Source organism: Cervus elaphus, chromosome 32 (genome assembly GCF_910594005.1).
Source record: "Cervus elaphus chromosome 32, mCerEla1.1, whole genome shotgun sequence".
In the NCBI taxonomy this organism is placed as follows: Eukaryota; Metazoa; Chordata; class Mammalia; order Artiodactyla; family Cervidae; genus Cervus; species Cervus elaphus.
This window is the reverse complement of record NC_057846.1, coordinates 29038366-29056365: the sequence shown is the minus strand read 5'-3', so window position 1 is coordinate 29056365 and position 18000 is coordinate 29038366. Positions and strand designations below refer to the sequence as shown.

At 38.9% G+C, this 18000-nt stretch overlaps 1 protein-coding gene across 3 annotated transcripts in view; it reads left to right on the top strand.

Moving 5' to 3' along the window:
- Nucleotides 1-18000, top strand: part of TUSC3 (tumor suppressor candidate 3) — a 215623-nt gene that overhangs the window by 77199 nt on the left and 120424 nt on the right. For all 3 annotated transcript variants that reach the window (XM_043893513.1, XM_043893511.1, XM_043893512.1), the window contains exon 2: nt 10852-11021. In XM_043893513.1, coding sequence (XP_043749448.1) covers nt 10852-11021 — 170 coding nt within the window. The remainder of the gene's footprint in view (nt 1-10851; nt 11022-18000) is intronic.

Here is an 18000-nt window from a genome sequence, read left to right as displayed (position 1 = left end):
TTTGCTTAAATTATTACTTAAAATATTTTTACTGATTCTCTAAGAAAAGTTTACTTAACTCAGTGTTAATTCACTTGAACCATTGTTTGAAGTTTTCTCCGTTGTAAAAAATAAAAAGGCAGGAACATTTGAACAAATGTTTTCCTAAATTATTTCTACATTTCTCATTCAGATCTGAATTTAATTAGATAAGTATTTTTGACACGTCGGACATAACAACTTATGTAACATGACTCTCTCCCCCATATAAGCTTGTAGCTGCTGTGGTATTGGCCATAGGTAGCCAATTCCCTTTTCTGTATTAACCCAGGTTCTCTTTAGGCTCTACGCTGAGATGCAGTTGTTCTGGGGTTCTCCAGTATTTCTTTCTTTAATTCTAAAGCATTTGATATCAAATACATAAGAGAACTCTCAGTATTGATAGCTTATGGTAAATCGTGTTGGATTCTTGATCTTCGAAGAAGATGATTTAGCTTCGGGACCAGGGACCAGGCTTGATCACTCAGGAGCTTTTGTGTAGCAGAGTTTTACTAAAAGTATGAAGAGGGTCAGAGAAAGCTTCTGACACAGACATAAGAAGGGGGACAGAGAGTGTCTCCCTTGCTAGTGTTAGCAATGGAGTTATAAACTTTTTAAATTAGTTATTACAGTAAATCAAAAAGATGTCTCAAAGGTGTAAAAATTTTACCAGACCCACTCCCACAATTTACATTTTAAGGTAACAGGATTAGAACTTAGAAAGTTTAGTTGCTCAGTCATGTTCGACTTTAGCAACCCTATAGACTATAGCCTGCCAGGCTCCTCTGTCCATGGGATTCTCCAGGCAAGAACACTGGAGAGGGTTGCCATTTCCTTCTCCAGGGGATCTTCCCAACCCAGGGATCGAACCCAGGTCTCCTGCATTGCAGTCACACTCTTTACTGACTGAGCTACAGGGGAAGCCCACCCCCATAATATATGTTTTAAGATAACAGGATTAGTCAGAAGATTTTTAGGAAGGAGAAACTGTCCTCAAGCAGGATACATTGTTGTTATATAATCCTTACTACAGAGTTTAAACAGTTGTATGTTGTGTAATCATCAGTTGCAGGCTTAAAGAAAAAAAATTTCTGAGACTAAGACTAAGGAATGTAGGAGAAAAAAAGAGAGTTTGTCCTTTCCTCCTCCTTGAGAATTCCAGACCCTTCTCTCGTCCTTGATGACCCCAGACCCCTTTCTACTCCTTGGGGACCCTGGACTTATCAACCTGTGTAGGAATTGACTCTCTCAGTGTGATTTACTTAATGTAATTTTGAATCTCTTACTTTTTCACCTTTTGAAGTAATGATGGTTGAGGGTTTCCTACAGTGTGTAGGTTATATTTCCTGCAGAGATAACATGATTGCCAAGTTCTTAAGTAACTCCTTTTTTGAATCTTTGCACTTTTTATGGCATGTGTACTGTGTCCTTTTTCTATTTTTGATTAAAACTGTCTGTTCTCTTGATTGTTTAGCTCATTGTGGTTTTCTGAGGGCCCTTAAGACTGTTGGTGATCTTTAGTGACTAGATGTAATGTACACGGGGTGGTATAAAGTGTTAAAGTTTGGCTTCTGGGAACATCCATTGCTGATTATATTTTATTCAAATCTGAGAGGAATGTTGTAATATTAAGAAAATTGAATAAAAGAGTTTGGGGATCAATTAAGTGTAGGAGTTGAAACTGATTTTCTCCCAAATGCTAAAATATGCATCCAGCTGCTTCTGTTTGCTTTATCATTTGGCTTTGATTGAACCTTTTGGATATTCAAGTTGTGAAAAGGAAAACTCTCTTTTCTTGTTAGAAAAGAGGAAATATGTAAATATTTTATATTCTAAAAAAAGAAACAACATAGAAGGACAGAGAGGTGGTGAAGTTTCTTTGTGTCACCAAGAGATACCTTCAACATGTACTTCTTATTCTCATTCCAAATTTATGTCCTGTGAATTGTTGTAAGCAGGTTATATCGTGGCTACTTGGAAGACAGTGGGTGCCTAAATGAATGCCATGTGGATGGAAATACTGTGTAGGTGACTGGGGCAAAGACATGTGAACAGCCATCTTTCTGGCAGATGTATATTTTTTTAAGACATGAGACCACATACATATCTTTAGTTTGGTGCATCTGGTCATCATTAAAATTTACCTAGGGACAATATGGTAAAAAAAAAAAGTATGGGTGTAAGAGTATTAAATTACTGAGATTTTATTTTTCCTGCTTGAGCTTCACTTTGGAACAATAAATTTCATTGAGCGGTGTTTAATGAAAGATGAATTGGTTAAAAAAAAACATGAATTGAGGAAAAGTTAAATAATGTCATATGTTGGGGACTGGCATATATAAATTATGCCAGTTAGTTTATTGATAGTGAATTGGCATGAAATTCAGTTTTCATAAAAACATTAAGTGAAAATAGAGAGTTGGGCACCTATTGTTAGAATGACTGAGTGTCTTAACTTTGTTAGGATGTGGGACCTGCCAGCCCATGCTTCTTACAGGGTAACAGGTAAGGACAGGGTTTTTTCCTTGAAGAGTCTTAAGTTTTAGGAATCTTTCTCCATTTGGAAATGGTAGGTGTATGGCATCTATGTCTACTTAAGATAACAGCAGCAGCAGATAAAACCCAACTGGTCACACATTCTTTACTGATAGAATCAGTCTGGATTTCAAAAGTTTGCATTGTACTGACTTTAAATTAGCCACTGCCAATCACTTAGTGCTCATGGAAATAAGATCTTTTGTGCCATCCTTTCCTGACTTGGCACTGAGCCATTTATTTAACAGCAAAGCCACAACCCGAGTATATAAAAAAAGTGTATTTTTTAATGCTAGAGCTTATTTGCCATAAAGCCTTGAGAGGAGACTCTGTCGTACTTTTTCGTTCTCTGTAAATTGAGCATAGTGCTTGTCATGTGATTGGTAATCCACAGTGCATGTTTATAAGCTTTAGCACGGTGTCTGTTATGTTGTAAGTACTCAGAAAACATTTGGTAACTGTGCTGTGCTGTACGCGCTCAGTCGTGACTTTGCCACCCCGTGGACTGCAGCCCGCCAGGCTCCTCTGTCCTTGGAATTTCCAGCCAAGAATACCGGAGTGGGTTGCCATTTCCTCTTCAGGGGATCTTACCAGCCCAGGGATCAAACCCATGTCTCTTGCATCTGCTACATTGACAGGTGGATTCTTTACCAATGTGCCTCTTGAAGATAGTAATAAGATAAAAAAAATTCCCATGGTAGGTATTCCTTCAGCAACCTAATCAATGTTGCTGATAGAAATTAACCCGAGGAGAAGGGGACAAAATTTGAGTGCCAGTACTTTGCAGGATGCTGTCCTAGGAGTTTTCCATACAGTAACTCGTAATTTTATCGATATCATTGTGAGGTTATTTTATAGATGAAGAAACTGAGATTCAGAGAAACAATTTGGTCAAGTTACATTGCATGTAAACATAGAATCATCATTTAAACTTGAGCCATCAAATTCTTTTTCTGTTTTTAAAATGAACATATGGTGCCCTCTCAATTTTGAAAGGTTGTGCTATTGTCCATGTTAGGGATGTTTTTATTCTCCTTTCATCACACAGAATTCCCTTGGGCCTGATTTTGCTTTAGGTTTCATCCTCCAGTGAAAATATGGAGTTAAGATTCATGAGCATCAGAGACCCAAAGGGACACACAATCAGAGAAGGTGGTGAAGTCTTCAGAGTAGTCCTGGATAAGAGAAACTGTATCATGAAGAAAAGGAACTAACAAAGAGAGTGCAAGCGTCCCTAGAAAGGGGAATGCTTCAAAGGAACAGATGTACATAACCTTCTCCTTCAGTAAGGTCATAGTCCTGTCACAGAGAAATGAAACGGTAGATTAATTTCTGTGATCTTTCTCAGATTTTAAAAGCTTGAATTCACATTAATCAGATTTCTTTTCCTTACTGAATATTTCTGCTCTGTCACCTTGCAACGTTTTCCTCTGGGAATTAGCTTAGCCTTCTTTATAACACATGTTCTTGAAAGTTTCAGTCAACCATAATGCCCAAAAAGCCTACCTTTCTAAACCATTTCTTTTTCTGTGCAAAGTTTACTAGATGAAGATGTGAAGAGGCCTCTCTTTCTTTGGGTAGTAGTGTTATCCCCTCTTCATTTCGTAGGCTCTCCTACTTAGCAATTTTATTTTGAATTCAGTATGTGCTTTTTGAATATTAGGCTTCTGGTTGCATGGACTTTTCTGTAATCTCTAAAACCTTTAAGATTCTGCCGTGTGTGTAAAGGTTTTTTAAAAGTCGTTTTGGAGGGTGGCTGATTTACGATGTTGTGGTAGTTTCTGCTGGACAGCAGAGTGAGTCAGCCGTATTAATGTGCATCCATATACCCACTCTTTCGTCGGTTATGTTCCCACGTAGGTCATTACAGAGTGTTGGGTGGAGTTCCCTGTCCTGTACGGGAGGTCTCATTAGTTATCTCTCTTACATACAGTAGGGCGTATATGTCAATCCTAGTCTCGAAATTTATCCTCCTGTTTTCCCCTGTGGTACATTATAAGTTTGTTCTCTATACCTGTGCCTCTGTTTCTATTCTGTGAGTTCATTTGTATCGTTTTTTTTTTTTTTTTTTTTTTTAAGATTCCACATGCAAGTGATATCTTATGATTGTTGTCTTTCTTTGTCTGACTTACTCAATATGACATGTATGTCACTGCAAATGGCATTATTTCGTTTATTGTATGTATGTATCACATTGGGCTTACTTGGTAGCTCAGCTGGTGAAGAATCTGCCTGCAGAGCAGGAGACCCCGGTTTGCTTTCCTGGGGTGGGAAGTTCCCCTGGAGAAGGGATAGGCCACCCACTCCAGTATTCTTGGGTTTCCCTGGTGGCTCAGTCAGTGAAGAATCTGCCTGCAGTGCGGGAGACCTGGGTTCGATCCCTGGTTTGGAGAGGGCATGGAAACCCACTGCAGTATTCTTGCCTGGAGAATTCCCATGGACAGAGGAGCCTGGTGGGCTACAGTCCGCGGGGTTGCAAAGAGTCAGACACGACTGAGAGACTAAGCGCATGCACACACACACACTCACACATCACATCCTCTTTATCCTGTCCTTTGTCCACAGACATTGAGATTGTTTCCATGTGTTGGCTATTATAAATAGTGCTGCAGTGAACATTGGGCTTACATGTATCTTTTTTTTTTTTTTTAATTTTTTGAGTCTCTCTCTGAATTTGTTTTGCTTCTGTTTTTACGTTTTGGTTTTTTGACAACAAAGCCTGTGGGATCTTAGGTCCCTAACCAGGAATGAAGTCTGTGCCCCCCAGGCACTGAAAGGTGGAGTCTTCACCATTGGACCCCCAGGGAAGTCCCTACATGTGTCTTTTGGAATTTTGGTTTTCTTTGGATATGTGCCCAGAAATGGGATTGCTGGATCATGTGGTAGCTCTGCTCTTACTTTTTTAAGGAATTTACCTACTGTTCATACTGACTGCGCCGGTTTATATTCCCTCCAACATTCCTTTTTCTCCACACCCTCTCCAGCATTTATTGTTTGTAGATTTTTTTGACGCTGGCTGTTCTGACGGGTGTGAGTCGGTATCTCAGTGTAGTTTCGGGTTTCTCGAGTGAGTGCTGACACTGAGCGTCTTGTCATGCATCTCGGCCATCTGTGTGCCCTCTGTGGAGAAATGTCTGTGTAGGTCTTCCACCCATTTTTTGATGGGGTCTTTTTTTTATATATATTATTGAGCTACATGAGCTGTTTCTATATGTACAGAAGTTTAGAGTATGTACTTTGGAATTAGACTTGGAATCCCAATTCTCCCGTTTTCTAGCTGTATAATCTTGTAGAGGTTACTTAAGTCTCAGTGCCTCAGTTTCCTTGTCTCTAAACTTGAAACAACAGGGATAACCCCCATAGGACTGTTACGAGGATTGATGAGTTTATTACCTAACGAAAGCATTTTGCACAGTGCCTATCCCATAGTAAGCACCCAATAAGTGCTCGCTGTGTTAATACTACAGATTTTTAAGGTGCGTATCTTCTGTGTTTTACAGTCTTTCTTTTTTTTGTTTCCAGACTTAATTTGTTAATGTAGTTGAATGTCTTCACATGATCAAAATTGTTTCTCCACGTACAGGAATTATTGACTTATCTTTTTTTATTTACTTATCTTTTAAAAATTGGAATGTTTCCTTAAAAAAAAAAAAACCAAACTAATCACTTGCTATCACCTACCATGCTGATGTGTTTCATCTCAAACAGTAATAGATCAGCATTGCCTTTTCCTCTAATAATGGGGGATTTGAGCCTTGTCATGAATAAAACTGAGCACTCACTAGAGGTGTTGGTTGTTGGTTTAAGGTAACTGGTGTATTTTTCAGAGTTGTTGCAAGTAAAACCTTTCCGGGTAGAGCAGTGGCGAGAGCTACAGTTCTGTAGACTTCAGTTTCTCCTTTGTGGAGTAAGTTTATTATCTGCTGCTGTGATTGCCGTGTGAGTTTAATAAGTTAGCATATGTGATGTCCACAGTATGGTGCTTAGCATATATGAAGCACTTAATATTCTGAGACAGTAATTAGAGAAAGATAGATTTTATTTAAAAAAAAATCTCATTTTTTGTCACCTAATATTTAATCTGAATATATAAAGTTCTCCTGTAGTAGCCAGAATTAAAACTGTGGTTCTCACTTGTGTGTTGTTTTAATGTATTTCAGAAGAGGTGGGAAATTTGACACGAGAGGAATTATAGAGTATATATAGGATGATAGTGATCACCCTTCATTATTTAACAATAGTAAAAACAATACTTCTAATATTACCTTATGTTTTATAGTACTTTATAATTTACAAAGGTTTTTTGTATATCATCTCTCAATAAATCATCATGGTAATTATTGGAATGCTGTGTGTGTGCTAAGTCACTTCAGTCATGTCTGTTTCTTTGTGACCCTATGGACTGTAGCCTACCAGGCTCCTCTGTCCATGGGACTCTCCAGGCAAGAATACTGGAGTTGATTTTCATGTCCTCCTCCAGGGGATCTGCCCCACCTAGGGATCAAACCTGGGTCTCTTGGGTCTTCTGCGTTGGCAGGCAGGTTCTTTACCATTGGCACCACCTGGGAAGCTCATTTGTTGGAAGGTCAGATGTTAACAGATGACTCCCTAGGTTCTGAGAGGAGAAGTATCTTGTCCAAGTTTTCCTTTTGAGGGACCAGAACATAGCCCTTTTTCTTTGCATACAGTACTCTTGGACTGTGGCTTGGTGGGCTCAGGTGTGACTCTTGATAATCATGTTGTTGTTGAGTCACTAAGTTGTGCCTACTTCTTTGCAGCCCCATGGACTGTAGCCCACCAGGTTCCTCTCTCCATGGGATTTCCCAGGCAAGATATTAGAGTGGGTTGCCATTTCCTACTCTAGGGAATCTTCCCAGACCAGATATTGAATCCATGTCTCCTGCATTGACAGGCAGATCCTTTACAGCTGACCCACCTGGGAAGTCCGCTAGCTATCGTTGTTGTTGGTCAATTGCCAAGTCATGTCTGACTCTTTGCAACCCTGTGGACTGCAGCCCGCCAGGCCTCTCTGTCCCTCTTCATTTCTCGGAGTTTGCCCAAGTTCATGTCCATTGAATTGGTGATACCATCCAACCATCTCATCCCCGGTCGCCCTCTTCTGCTACCTTCAGTCTTTGCCAGGATCACAGTTTTCCAGTGAGTTGACTCTTCACATCAGGTGGCCAAAGTTCTGGAGCTTCAGCCTCAGCATCAGTCTTTCCAATTCAGAGTTGATTTCTTGTAGGATTGACTGGTTTGCTCTCCTTGCAGTCCAAGGGACTCTCAAGGGTCCTCTCCAGCACTGCAGTTGAAAAGCATCAATTCTCTGGTGCTCAGCCTTCTTTATGGTCCAACTCTCACATCCATGCATGACTACTGGAAAGACCATAGCCTTGACTATACAGGCTTTTGTCAGCATAGTGATGTCTTTGCTTTTTAATACTCTGTCTAGGTTTGTCATAGCTTTCCTTCCAGGAAGCAATCATCTTCTAATTTCATGGCTACAGTCACTGACCGCAGTGATGGGACATTCCATGGTTATCATGCATCTCATCGATTAAAATTATATCTCTCCTTAAGTCCTTCAGTTCAGTTCAGTTGCTCAGTTGTGTCCGACTCTTTGTGACCCCATGAACCGCAGCACACCAGGCCTCCCTGTCCATCACCAACTCCCGGAGTTTACTCAAACCCATGTCCATTGAGTCGGTGATGCCATCCCACCATCTCATCCTCTGTTGTCCCCTTCTCCTCCTGTACTCAATCTTTCCCAGCATCAGGGTCTTTTCAAATGAGTCAGCTGTTCACTTCAGGTGGCCAAAGTATTGGAGTTTCAGCTTCAAAATCAGTCCTACCAATGAATACCCAGGACTGATCTCTAAGTCCTTAGTCTTTCTAAGGCATAAAATGGCATAATTGAAGTCTTTCTTCCCCGCCCATTCATGCTTTCTTGGTTTTCCAAGGCTAACAGATTTCTTGTAGGTATACAGCCCCATAGTTTTTTACTTCTCAGACTTTTTCAGGTAAAATGGGCAATGTAAATATTAAGAGTATACTATACAGAGGCTATACCATACAAAGCCTTTGACTGTGTGGATCACAATAAACTGTGGAAAATTCTGAAAGAGAAGGGAATACCAGACCGCTGACCTGCCTCTTGAGAAACCTATGTGCAGGTCAGGAAGCAACAGTTAGAACTGGACTTGGAACAACAGACTGGTTCCAAATAGGAAAAGGAGTACGTCAAGGCTGTATATTGTCACCCTGCATATTTAACTTATATGCAGAGTAGTACATCATGAGAAACGCTGGGTTGGAAGAAGCACAAGCTGGAATCAAGATTGCCGGGAGAAATATCAATAAGCTCAGATATGCAGATGACACCACCCTTATGGCAGAAAGCGAAGAGGAACTAAAAAGCCTCTTGATGAAAGTGAAAGAGGAGAGTGAAAAAGTTGGCTTAAAGCTCAACATTCAGAAAACTAAGATCATGGCATCCAGTCCCATCATTTCATGGCAAATAGATGGGGAAACAGTGTAAGACTTTATTTTTTGGGGCTCCAAAGTCACTGTAGATGGTGATTGCAGCCATGAAATTAAAAGGTGCTTACTCCTTGGAAGGAAAGTTATGACCAACCTAGACAGCATATTAAAAAGCAGACATTACTTTGCCAACAAAGGTCCGTCTAGTCAAGGCTCTGGTGTTTCCAGTAGTCATGCATGGATGTGAGAGTTGGATTGTGAAGAAAGCTGAGCACCGAAGAATTGATGCTTTTGAACTGTGGTGTTGGAGAAATCTCTTGAGAGTCCCTTGGACTGTAAGGAGATCCAACCAGTCCATCCTAAAGGAGATCAGTCCTGGGTGTTCATTGGAAGGACTGATGCTGAAGCTGAAATTCCAATACTTTGGCCACCTCGTGAGAAGAGTTGACTCATTGGAAAAGACCTTGATGCTGGGAGGGATTGGGGGCAGGAGGAGAAGGGGACGACAGAGGATGAGATGGCTGAATGGCATCACCGACTCAATGGACATGAGTGAGTAAACTCTGGGTAGTTGGTGATGGACAGGGAGGCCTGGCGTGCTGTGGTTCATGGGGTCGCAAAGAGTGGGACACGACTGAGTGACTGAACTGAACTGATACAGAGGCTAGAGAGTTACTTCACTCTCACCCACATCCTGGATGAGAACCCTCCTGGTTCCCCAGCTCATGGAACTGCCTCGCCTCACCATGCCTCCCACTACTGCAGTCCTGCTGCACTTAGCCGCTGTCGTGACTTCTGGCACAGTAGGGTTTTCCCCGTTTTGACCTCACCACAAATATTAACAGATCATGCAGCAGTGCTGTTTTGTACATTGTCTTTCTCTCAGGCTTATCTTCATGAGCTCCCTCCATACTGCTGCATGTTAAAGCTTAGCGGGGATTTAATTCTAATTGGGTTGAGGCATCTCCTTCATTCCACCCTTCGTAGTGAGGGAGGCAGAGTACGGGCAGCGTTTCTTCTGTGGTATTCGGCTAGACTAGAGCAGTTACTTCTTGGCTTACTGGGTTGTCCCTCGTTGTCCTTTGGGTAAAGAAAGCAGGCTTCTCTTGGGGCTTTTTGTGTGTGTTTGTGTCCATTGGTGATGTTGGGTTGCCGTCGCCTCTAGTTACCAGTTTGGGAGACGGATGAGGCTGAAACAAAACCCAGGGCACTTACTGCTTTGGCACTCTTCATTTTGGGATCCCCTGCCATCCTTCCTCTTCTTTCTACTTTTCAGAGCCTTCTTAGGGTTGTGTTTTTATACGGTGACCAGAGTTTTTAGCTGTGTTTAGTGAAGGATTAGGGAAAAGCACCCTGGCGTCCCAGGGTGGTAGAGAACCCACCTGCCAGTGCAGGAGCCATAAGAGATGTAGGCCTGATCTCTGGGTCGGGAAGGTCCCCTGGAGAAGGAAATGGGAACCCACTCCAGTATTCCTGCCTGGAGAATCCCACGGACAGAGGAGACTGGCAGGCTATAGTCCGTAGGGTTGCACAGAGTCAGACATGACTGAAACAACTTAGCACTCACTAGGGAAAAGCACATCTATTTTGTTTTTCTGGAAGTGAAAGTCTGTTTTATTTTGATGCCTTTTTAATAAACTTTTATAGTCATTAGAAAAAATAAATGAAATATTTTATGCATACATGGTCAGCTAACTATGTATTCACCAAAGCAAATAAATGTTTGGTAAAATACAACCTCATGTAATTTTTTTTAATATAAAGTACAAACCGAAGGATTTGAACTCTGTGTAAATTTAAACCCTTATGTTTCTGCAGAATCTTTTAGCCGAGAAAGTAGAACAGCTGATGGAATGGAGTTCCAGGCGCTCAGTCTTCCGAATGAATGGTGACAAATTCCGAAAATTTATAAAGGCACCACCTCGAAACTATTCAATGATTGTTATGTTCACTGCTCTTCAACCCCAGCGCCAGTGTTCTGTGTGCAGGTAATGTATGTATTTAAAAAATTAACTTATTGTATTATTATGTACTTATTACAGTTAAGATAAACGCGTATACTAGAATTAAGCATTGGTTTGGGCTTCTCTGCCAGTCTGGTAGTTAACGTTCCCTGCTTCCAATGCAGGGGGCGCCATGGGTTTGATCCCTGGTTGAAGAATTAAGATTCCACATGCTGCACGGGCCATTAAAAAAAAAAAAAAAAGAATTAAACATTTGTTCAATGTTGTAGTCAGCTGTAATTAAGTGCATTTAAATGTAAGCTCAAACTTAGTGGTTTCTGGGAGGTGATTTTGATTGGCTAATATTTTTATATTGTGTAGACCAATCCACAAGTAACCATAAAACAGATTTTTGGCTTTATGTCCTGTGTAGCTATGTGTATTATGGAATTCGGTTTGAAAATTGCCTTGTAGGTCACCAGCTTATATCTCAGGGGCAGTGAAGTAGCCCGATTAAATACACTCAACTTAAATTGTTTAATAGAAAGATTTTAATGGACTTAAGTCCATTTACGTTTTAGTACCTCTAGTGTTGAGAATTTTGTTCCTGTGATGTAGAAGTAAACAATTTGAAATGAATGAAATATTTTTCAGTGGGAACATACCAAAGAAAGTTTTGGAGGAGTATAAATACAACAGTGCTTATTTTACATAGATCTTTTAATTTTGAGATAGTTGTAGTCTTACATGAAATTTTAAGACACGATACAGAGAAATCCTATATACCGTTTACTCAGTGACCTCTGCTAACATCTTTTGAAGCAATAGCACAGTTTCACAAGCAGGATGTTGGTATTGATACAGTCAAGATGCAGAGCAGTTCTTCACAATAAGTCTCCCTTCTGGTGCCCTTTATTGCCACACGCACCCCATCTCCCAACCTTCTGAATTTATTCTCCATTTCTATAATTTCATCATTTCAAGACTGTTATGTAAATGGAATCATACAACACATGACCTTTTGGATTTGGCTTTTTGTTTTTTTACTTTTAACTCCTTCAAAATCTGTCCAAGTTGTTGCATTTATCAGCACTTCATTGTTTTTGTTACTGAGTAATATCCTATGGTGGGCTTCCCTGGTGGCTCAGTGGTAAAGAATTTGTCTGCCAGTGCAGGAGACATGGGTTTGATCCCTGGGTTAGGGAGATCCCCTGGAGAAGCAAATGGCAACCCACTCGAGTATTCTTGCCTGGGAAATCCTGTGGACAGAGGAGCCTGGTGGGCTGCAGTGCATGGGGTCTCAAGAGTCGGACACGACTTACTGACTGAACAACAACAATATCCTGTGGTGTGGATGTACTGCAGTTTGTTTAACCATCCATCTGCTAAAAGAATCCTGGGTTGTTTCCAGTTTTTGGCTGTTAGAAATACAGCTGTTATGAACACTCTTGTACAGGTTTGTGTGCACTGAAGTTTTCATTTCTCTGAGATAAATTGCCAGAGTGTGTGATGGCATGTAACTACCATGCAACTCAGCCAAAATGTTTTCCAACGTGGCTGTATCATTTTACATTCTTACCAGCAGTGTGTGAAGGGCCTAGTTTTTCCATATCCTTACCAGCATCAGTGTTGTCATTGTTTTATTTTAGCCATTCCATGGGTATGTAGTTTTATTTTGTGGTTTTATTTTGCATCTCACTGATGTAATGGTGCTGAACATCTTCTCATTTACTTTTTTGTCACTGTGTCTCACCTCTTTACCAAAGTGTCTGTTCATGTCTTCTGTGCTGCGCTTAGTTGCTCAGTCATCTCCGACTGTTTGTGATCCCGTGGGCTGTAGTCCTCCAGGCTCCTCTGTCCATGGGGATTCTCCAGGCAAGATGTGGTCCTTAAATATTTCTTCCTAGTCTATGGCTTGTCTTTTCATCCTCATAACAAGATCTTTTGCAGATTTCAATTTAGTGAGTCCAATTTTTCAGTTTATCTTTTACAGATCTTACTTGTCTTGTCAAATCGAACTCTTTGCCTAGCTCTCAATCACCAATTTTATTTTTTTTCCCTCATGTGTTTTTCAAAAAGTTTTAAAAGTTTTATGTTTTACATTTTCATCTGATCTCCGGGAGAAAGCATTCAGTCTTTCATCACTTGTTATGTTATTAGCTGTTAGATTTTTACTAATATTCTTTATAATTGAGAGTGTTCTTTACTAGTTTATTGAAAGCTTTTGTCATGAATGGGTATTGAATTTTGCCTAATTTGGGGAAGTTAATTGGTAGGATTTTTCTTCTTTAGGTTGTTCATATGGTAGATTACATGGGCTTCCCTAGTGGCTCAGATGGTAAAAAAATCTGCCTGTAATGCAGGATATCTGGATTTGATCCCTGGGTTGGGAAGATGCCCTGTAGAAGGGAATGCCTACTCATTTCAGTATTCTTGCTTGGAGAATTACATGGACAGAGGAGCCTAGCTGGCTACACTCCATGGGGTTGCAAAGAGTCGTACACGACTGAGTGACTAACACTATGGTAGATTACATTGGTTGATTTTCAGCTGTTGAATCAACTTTGCATCTTGGAATATATCCCGCTTGATTGTTATATTCTTTTTTAGTATTGCTGAATTGAATTTGCTGATATTTTGTTGAAGACTTTTATATTTTAAGTTCATGTCAGATGTTAGTTTATATTTTTCATTACTCATACTGTCTTTGTCTAGTTTTGGTCTGATGGTAATACTTTGTAAAATACATTGGGAAATGTTCCCTCATTTATTTTCTAGAAGTAATTTGAGAAATTAGTTTTAGAAATTGTGTTAATTCTTTAAATGTTTGATCAAATTCTCCAGTAGAATTGTCTTGACCTGGAGTTCTTAAATTACATATTCCATTTCCTCAGTTGTTAAGGATAATTCAGTTTTTCTGTTTCTTCTTGGATGAATGTTTTTCAAGAACAAACACTTTTTATGTGGTGACTCCACATGCAGACTGTTCACATTGTGTATTTATATGTAGGCTTTATTTAGATTTCTAAACCATTTTGAACTTTAGTGGAAAACAAAATCATTAGTAACATGAGCCAGTGGAAAAAAACTAATCAGTTTCTGTCAGACTAGCTTGCAGAAAGGGAATTTCAGTGTTCTGAAATTTTTATGAAAGATTTCATCAGAATCTAGTAATGAGTGTATGTTGAGAAAGGTCAAGGTAGGTTAAAAAGACGATGAGCAAACTATTTTGAAAAACAGCATTTCAGACAATTCTGAGTCCCCTTCCTACCAATTTGAAGACCAGTACTTAAGTGGACATTAACATTTGTCAGCATTGGGCCAGCACTTAAGAACAGGTATGTTTATGTTCATCTACGGGATGCTGAATAGCCCTTGTGAAGCAAAAATACATCTTAATTGGCATTTGGTATAACAGTTCAAATTCCACAAAAATTCAGACTATCCTCTGGCATCCTGCAATACCATATATAATTTAGGGAAATCATTTCTTTGCTTCTAAAAACTGAATATATTGATTTTCTGTATTCATTATTATGAAGAGATCTATTATTATATTTTTGCGACTGTAATCTAGAAAGGGCTTACCAGTTGACTCAGTGGGAAAGAATCCACCTGCAATTCAGGAGATGGGGGTTCGATCCCTGGGTCACTAGGATCCCCTGGGGAAAGAAGTGGCAACCCACTCCAGTATTCTTGCCTGGAGAATTCCATGGACAGAGGAGCCTGGCTGGCTACAGTCCATGGGGTCATAGAGTTGGACATGACTTAATGACTAAATAACAACAATCTAGAAAGATTTTATTATCCAAGTATTTATTTCACAGTTACATATAATTGTATGTTATTTGATAACATAAACCACAACATAATGTAAATGGTATATCCTGTAGATAATAGTTGACTTAATGCATTATGTTGTTAAATTGTTAAATATGGACCCCCAATTTTTTAATGATGTTTAGCTCAAAATAATTATTACAGCCTGTTTTGTAATAAACTTTTAAATTTTAGAGTAGTTTTAGATTTATGAGAGAAAAAAGATTGAAGTTATTAGAAAAAGTCATTTCAGAGGTTAGAAAGAGGGTGAAGTTGTTAGAGAAGAAAGAACAGGTGAAGCTTTAGAGGCAAATAAAAAGTATAGAGTAGATATGTGGTTCCCATGCCCAGATATTTTGATTTGTTTTTTGGCGGGGAGGACATTTAAAAATGCTCTAGGTAATCTTAGTGTGCAGCTAGGATAGAGAAAGGGAAGATGAGAAGCAGTTTAATGATTTGTAGCTTTTAAAAATTTAATTTCATTGAGGACAAATGGGAGTAGGAAGCTTAACTAATTGGAATGACCATATGGCATTGACAAGGATCCTTGATGAAACTAGAATACTCAAATTTTTAGTGAAGAATCTCTGGGATAAAATGATTTTCTTCCCCAGTACTCAGCAATTTAGGAGCAAGAGCATCCTCTGTAGGGACAAAGCTGTTTGCTTTATTCTATGAAGTGGACTAGGCAAATATTCTGACAGTGCTAACGAGAGTATATTTGAAATGTATAAATGTGAGTTAGAAGTTGGGTAGGGGGTCAGAGAAGCCATGGGACAGTTGATAAACTAGGTGTGATACAATTAAGCTAGATTTCCTTTCTTTCTTTTCTTTAATTTGGTGCTTAGTTACTTTACATGTTGCATTAGTTTCTACTGTACAGCACAGTGAATCAGCTATACATACATACATACATACATACATACATACATACATACATATATTCCCTCTTTGTCACCACAGAGCATGCATACTTTGCTATCTCATTAGTTATCTATTTTATAGATTTTCATATGAGGTTTTGTGTGAAAGGGGGATGGAGTTGAAAATTAGGAAGTTGTAAAGGGTTGATTTAATAAATAAGTAAATTGCTGACATATAGTGTAGATGATTGTTGATGTAATAGAGAAGCTTTATGAGTGATAAGGCTGGGGTCATTTGTACACTATAAACATGCATGTTGGAATAACTCAGGATTTTAATGGAACTGGAGGGGAAAAACAGTAAGTGAGCTGAAAGAGGGATGCCTTGGAATATGTTGGATGAGGATGTTAGATTTATAGAATACTGAAAATTTAAAAGGAGAATTTGTTAAATAATTCTGGTCAAAAAGTGGTTTGAGATCTACTGTCATTGAGCCAAGAGAGTACCAGCTGTGGCCTATACGGACAGAGTGCATCAGAGACAGCTCAAGGGGACAACTAAGATGAAAAGATAAAGAAGGGTTTCAAGGAAAAAATTTCAAGAACAAGTATTCAGATTATATTTTGTGTTATAAATTAAGCCTCAAAGGGAGTTGTAGATTCATTGAGCAAGGCACTCCATCAAGAGCAATCTTTTTTTTTTTTTTAATTAAAAAAAAAATACATGAATTCTTCTGGGTACTTCTGTGTGTCAGTGTAATTTGGAACCATCTTGTAATACTGCTGTATTTTTTTTTATAATCTATAGGATCATTGAAATGTTAATAACTATAATTTTAAAGGATTAGTGCTTTTCCTTTGTGAGACTTCTGTGCTTTTTTTGTTTTCTTTAAGAAAAAGTGAAATTTTCTTCTAGAACTAACACACTGAGATTCTCCAGTTGCTTTTCTTTGCTGAAAGGCTGGTGAATGAGCTATTGGCTTCCTTGTAAGCCCTCTTAGCAAATCACTCAGCTCTTCTTTCACACAGTCAGTTTATTCACAAATCTCAGAATTCAATTCTCACCTTCCTCAGTGGGAACATCAACCTCCTTTGCCAAATAAAGTTGTTAATTAAGACTACTACTCAATACAGTTCTCACCTCCTGTAAGTGTTAACTCCAAACTTCCTTCATCAGATTGTACTGTGAGGAATATTCTCCATAATTGCTAAATCTTTTAGATGTATTCTACTACACAGTTACTCATCTTTCCAAGAATTCACTAAAAATTCTAAGAACAAAATATCTTCTTCCAAGGTTATTACTATGGTTCAGTAGAGGTAAGGAAAAACATTCTGGTGATGGAAGATCAAAAAAGTACATATGGAATCAATCTGGGTACACATAACATCAAAGGCTGGTAATACTGGAAATTAATATATTGTTGAATGTCAAATAAAAGATAATATAATTAGTAATTGCAAAGATATTTTAAAGATGAGGGAGAATAAATTATTGCATTGAAAGATATTAACTGGTTAATGTCTTTCCTTCTCTAAATAAAATTATTTACTATGTATAAATTATTTGGGCAGTCCTAGGTTAAGTTGTCTATATATGTAATATCTCATGGCATTCTCACTACTCTACATGGTAAGAGTTAAAAAAAAAAATCATTTCTTTAGATGAGCTTATCTAGGCTGAGAGGTTATACAATTTTCCCAAAGTCATAGAGCTAATACCTGTCAGGGTTGGGATTTGTGACTCCTGAGCTAGTAAATTTAATGCTTTCCTTAAGTGTACATATTCATCATTGCTTTTATCCTGTGAACTGTAATTTGCATTTGGCTTTTGCATTCCCAACTAAGATTATTAGTCTTTTAGGGCAGGGATCCATCAGCCAGCATTTCTTAAGCTCATTAGATCACGAAAAGCTTTCATTCAGGTTAGCATTTCAAAGAAGGACTGGTGAGTTGAAGCCAGCTAGCCCACATCATGTGGAAGAGCTCATCAGTGTTTCGTTTCACTACAGTGAAGTCACATTTATAGGAAATTCTAATCTAAGGGCGGCGCGTAAGGTGAGGGTTGTGTTTATCGACAGATAAGATCACCTTCTGCATCACTTAGTGCACTTGTAAGTGCTTTCTAAGTGGCTCTGGGTCTGCCACCCTTGTTGTTTCTTCTAGTCCTTAGATAATACTTCTCTATGACCTTAATTCTTAGGTTTTTCAAATATTCCTGGCTACCTGGACAAAGTATTTCACGTTGTCAAAGACTATCAAACTCTCATGCTATTCATACATTCTTTGCCTGGCTTCTCTAATACGTGAGGACTTTCTGAGACTTGATTGAATCCATAAGC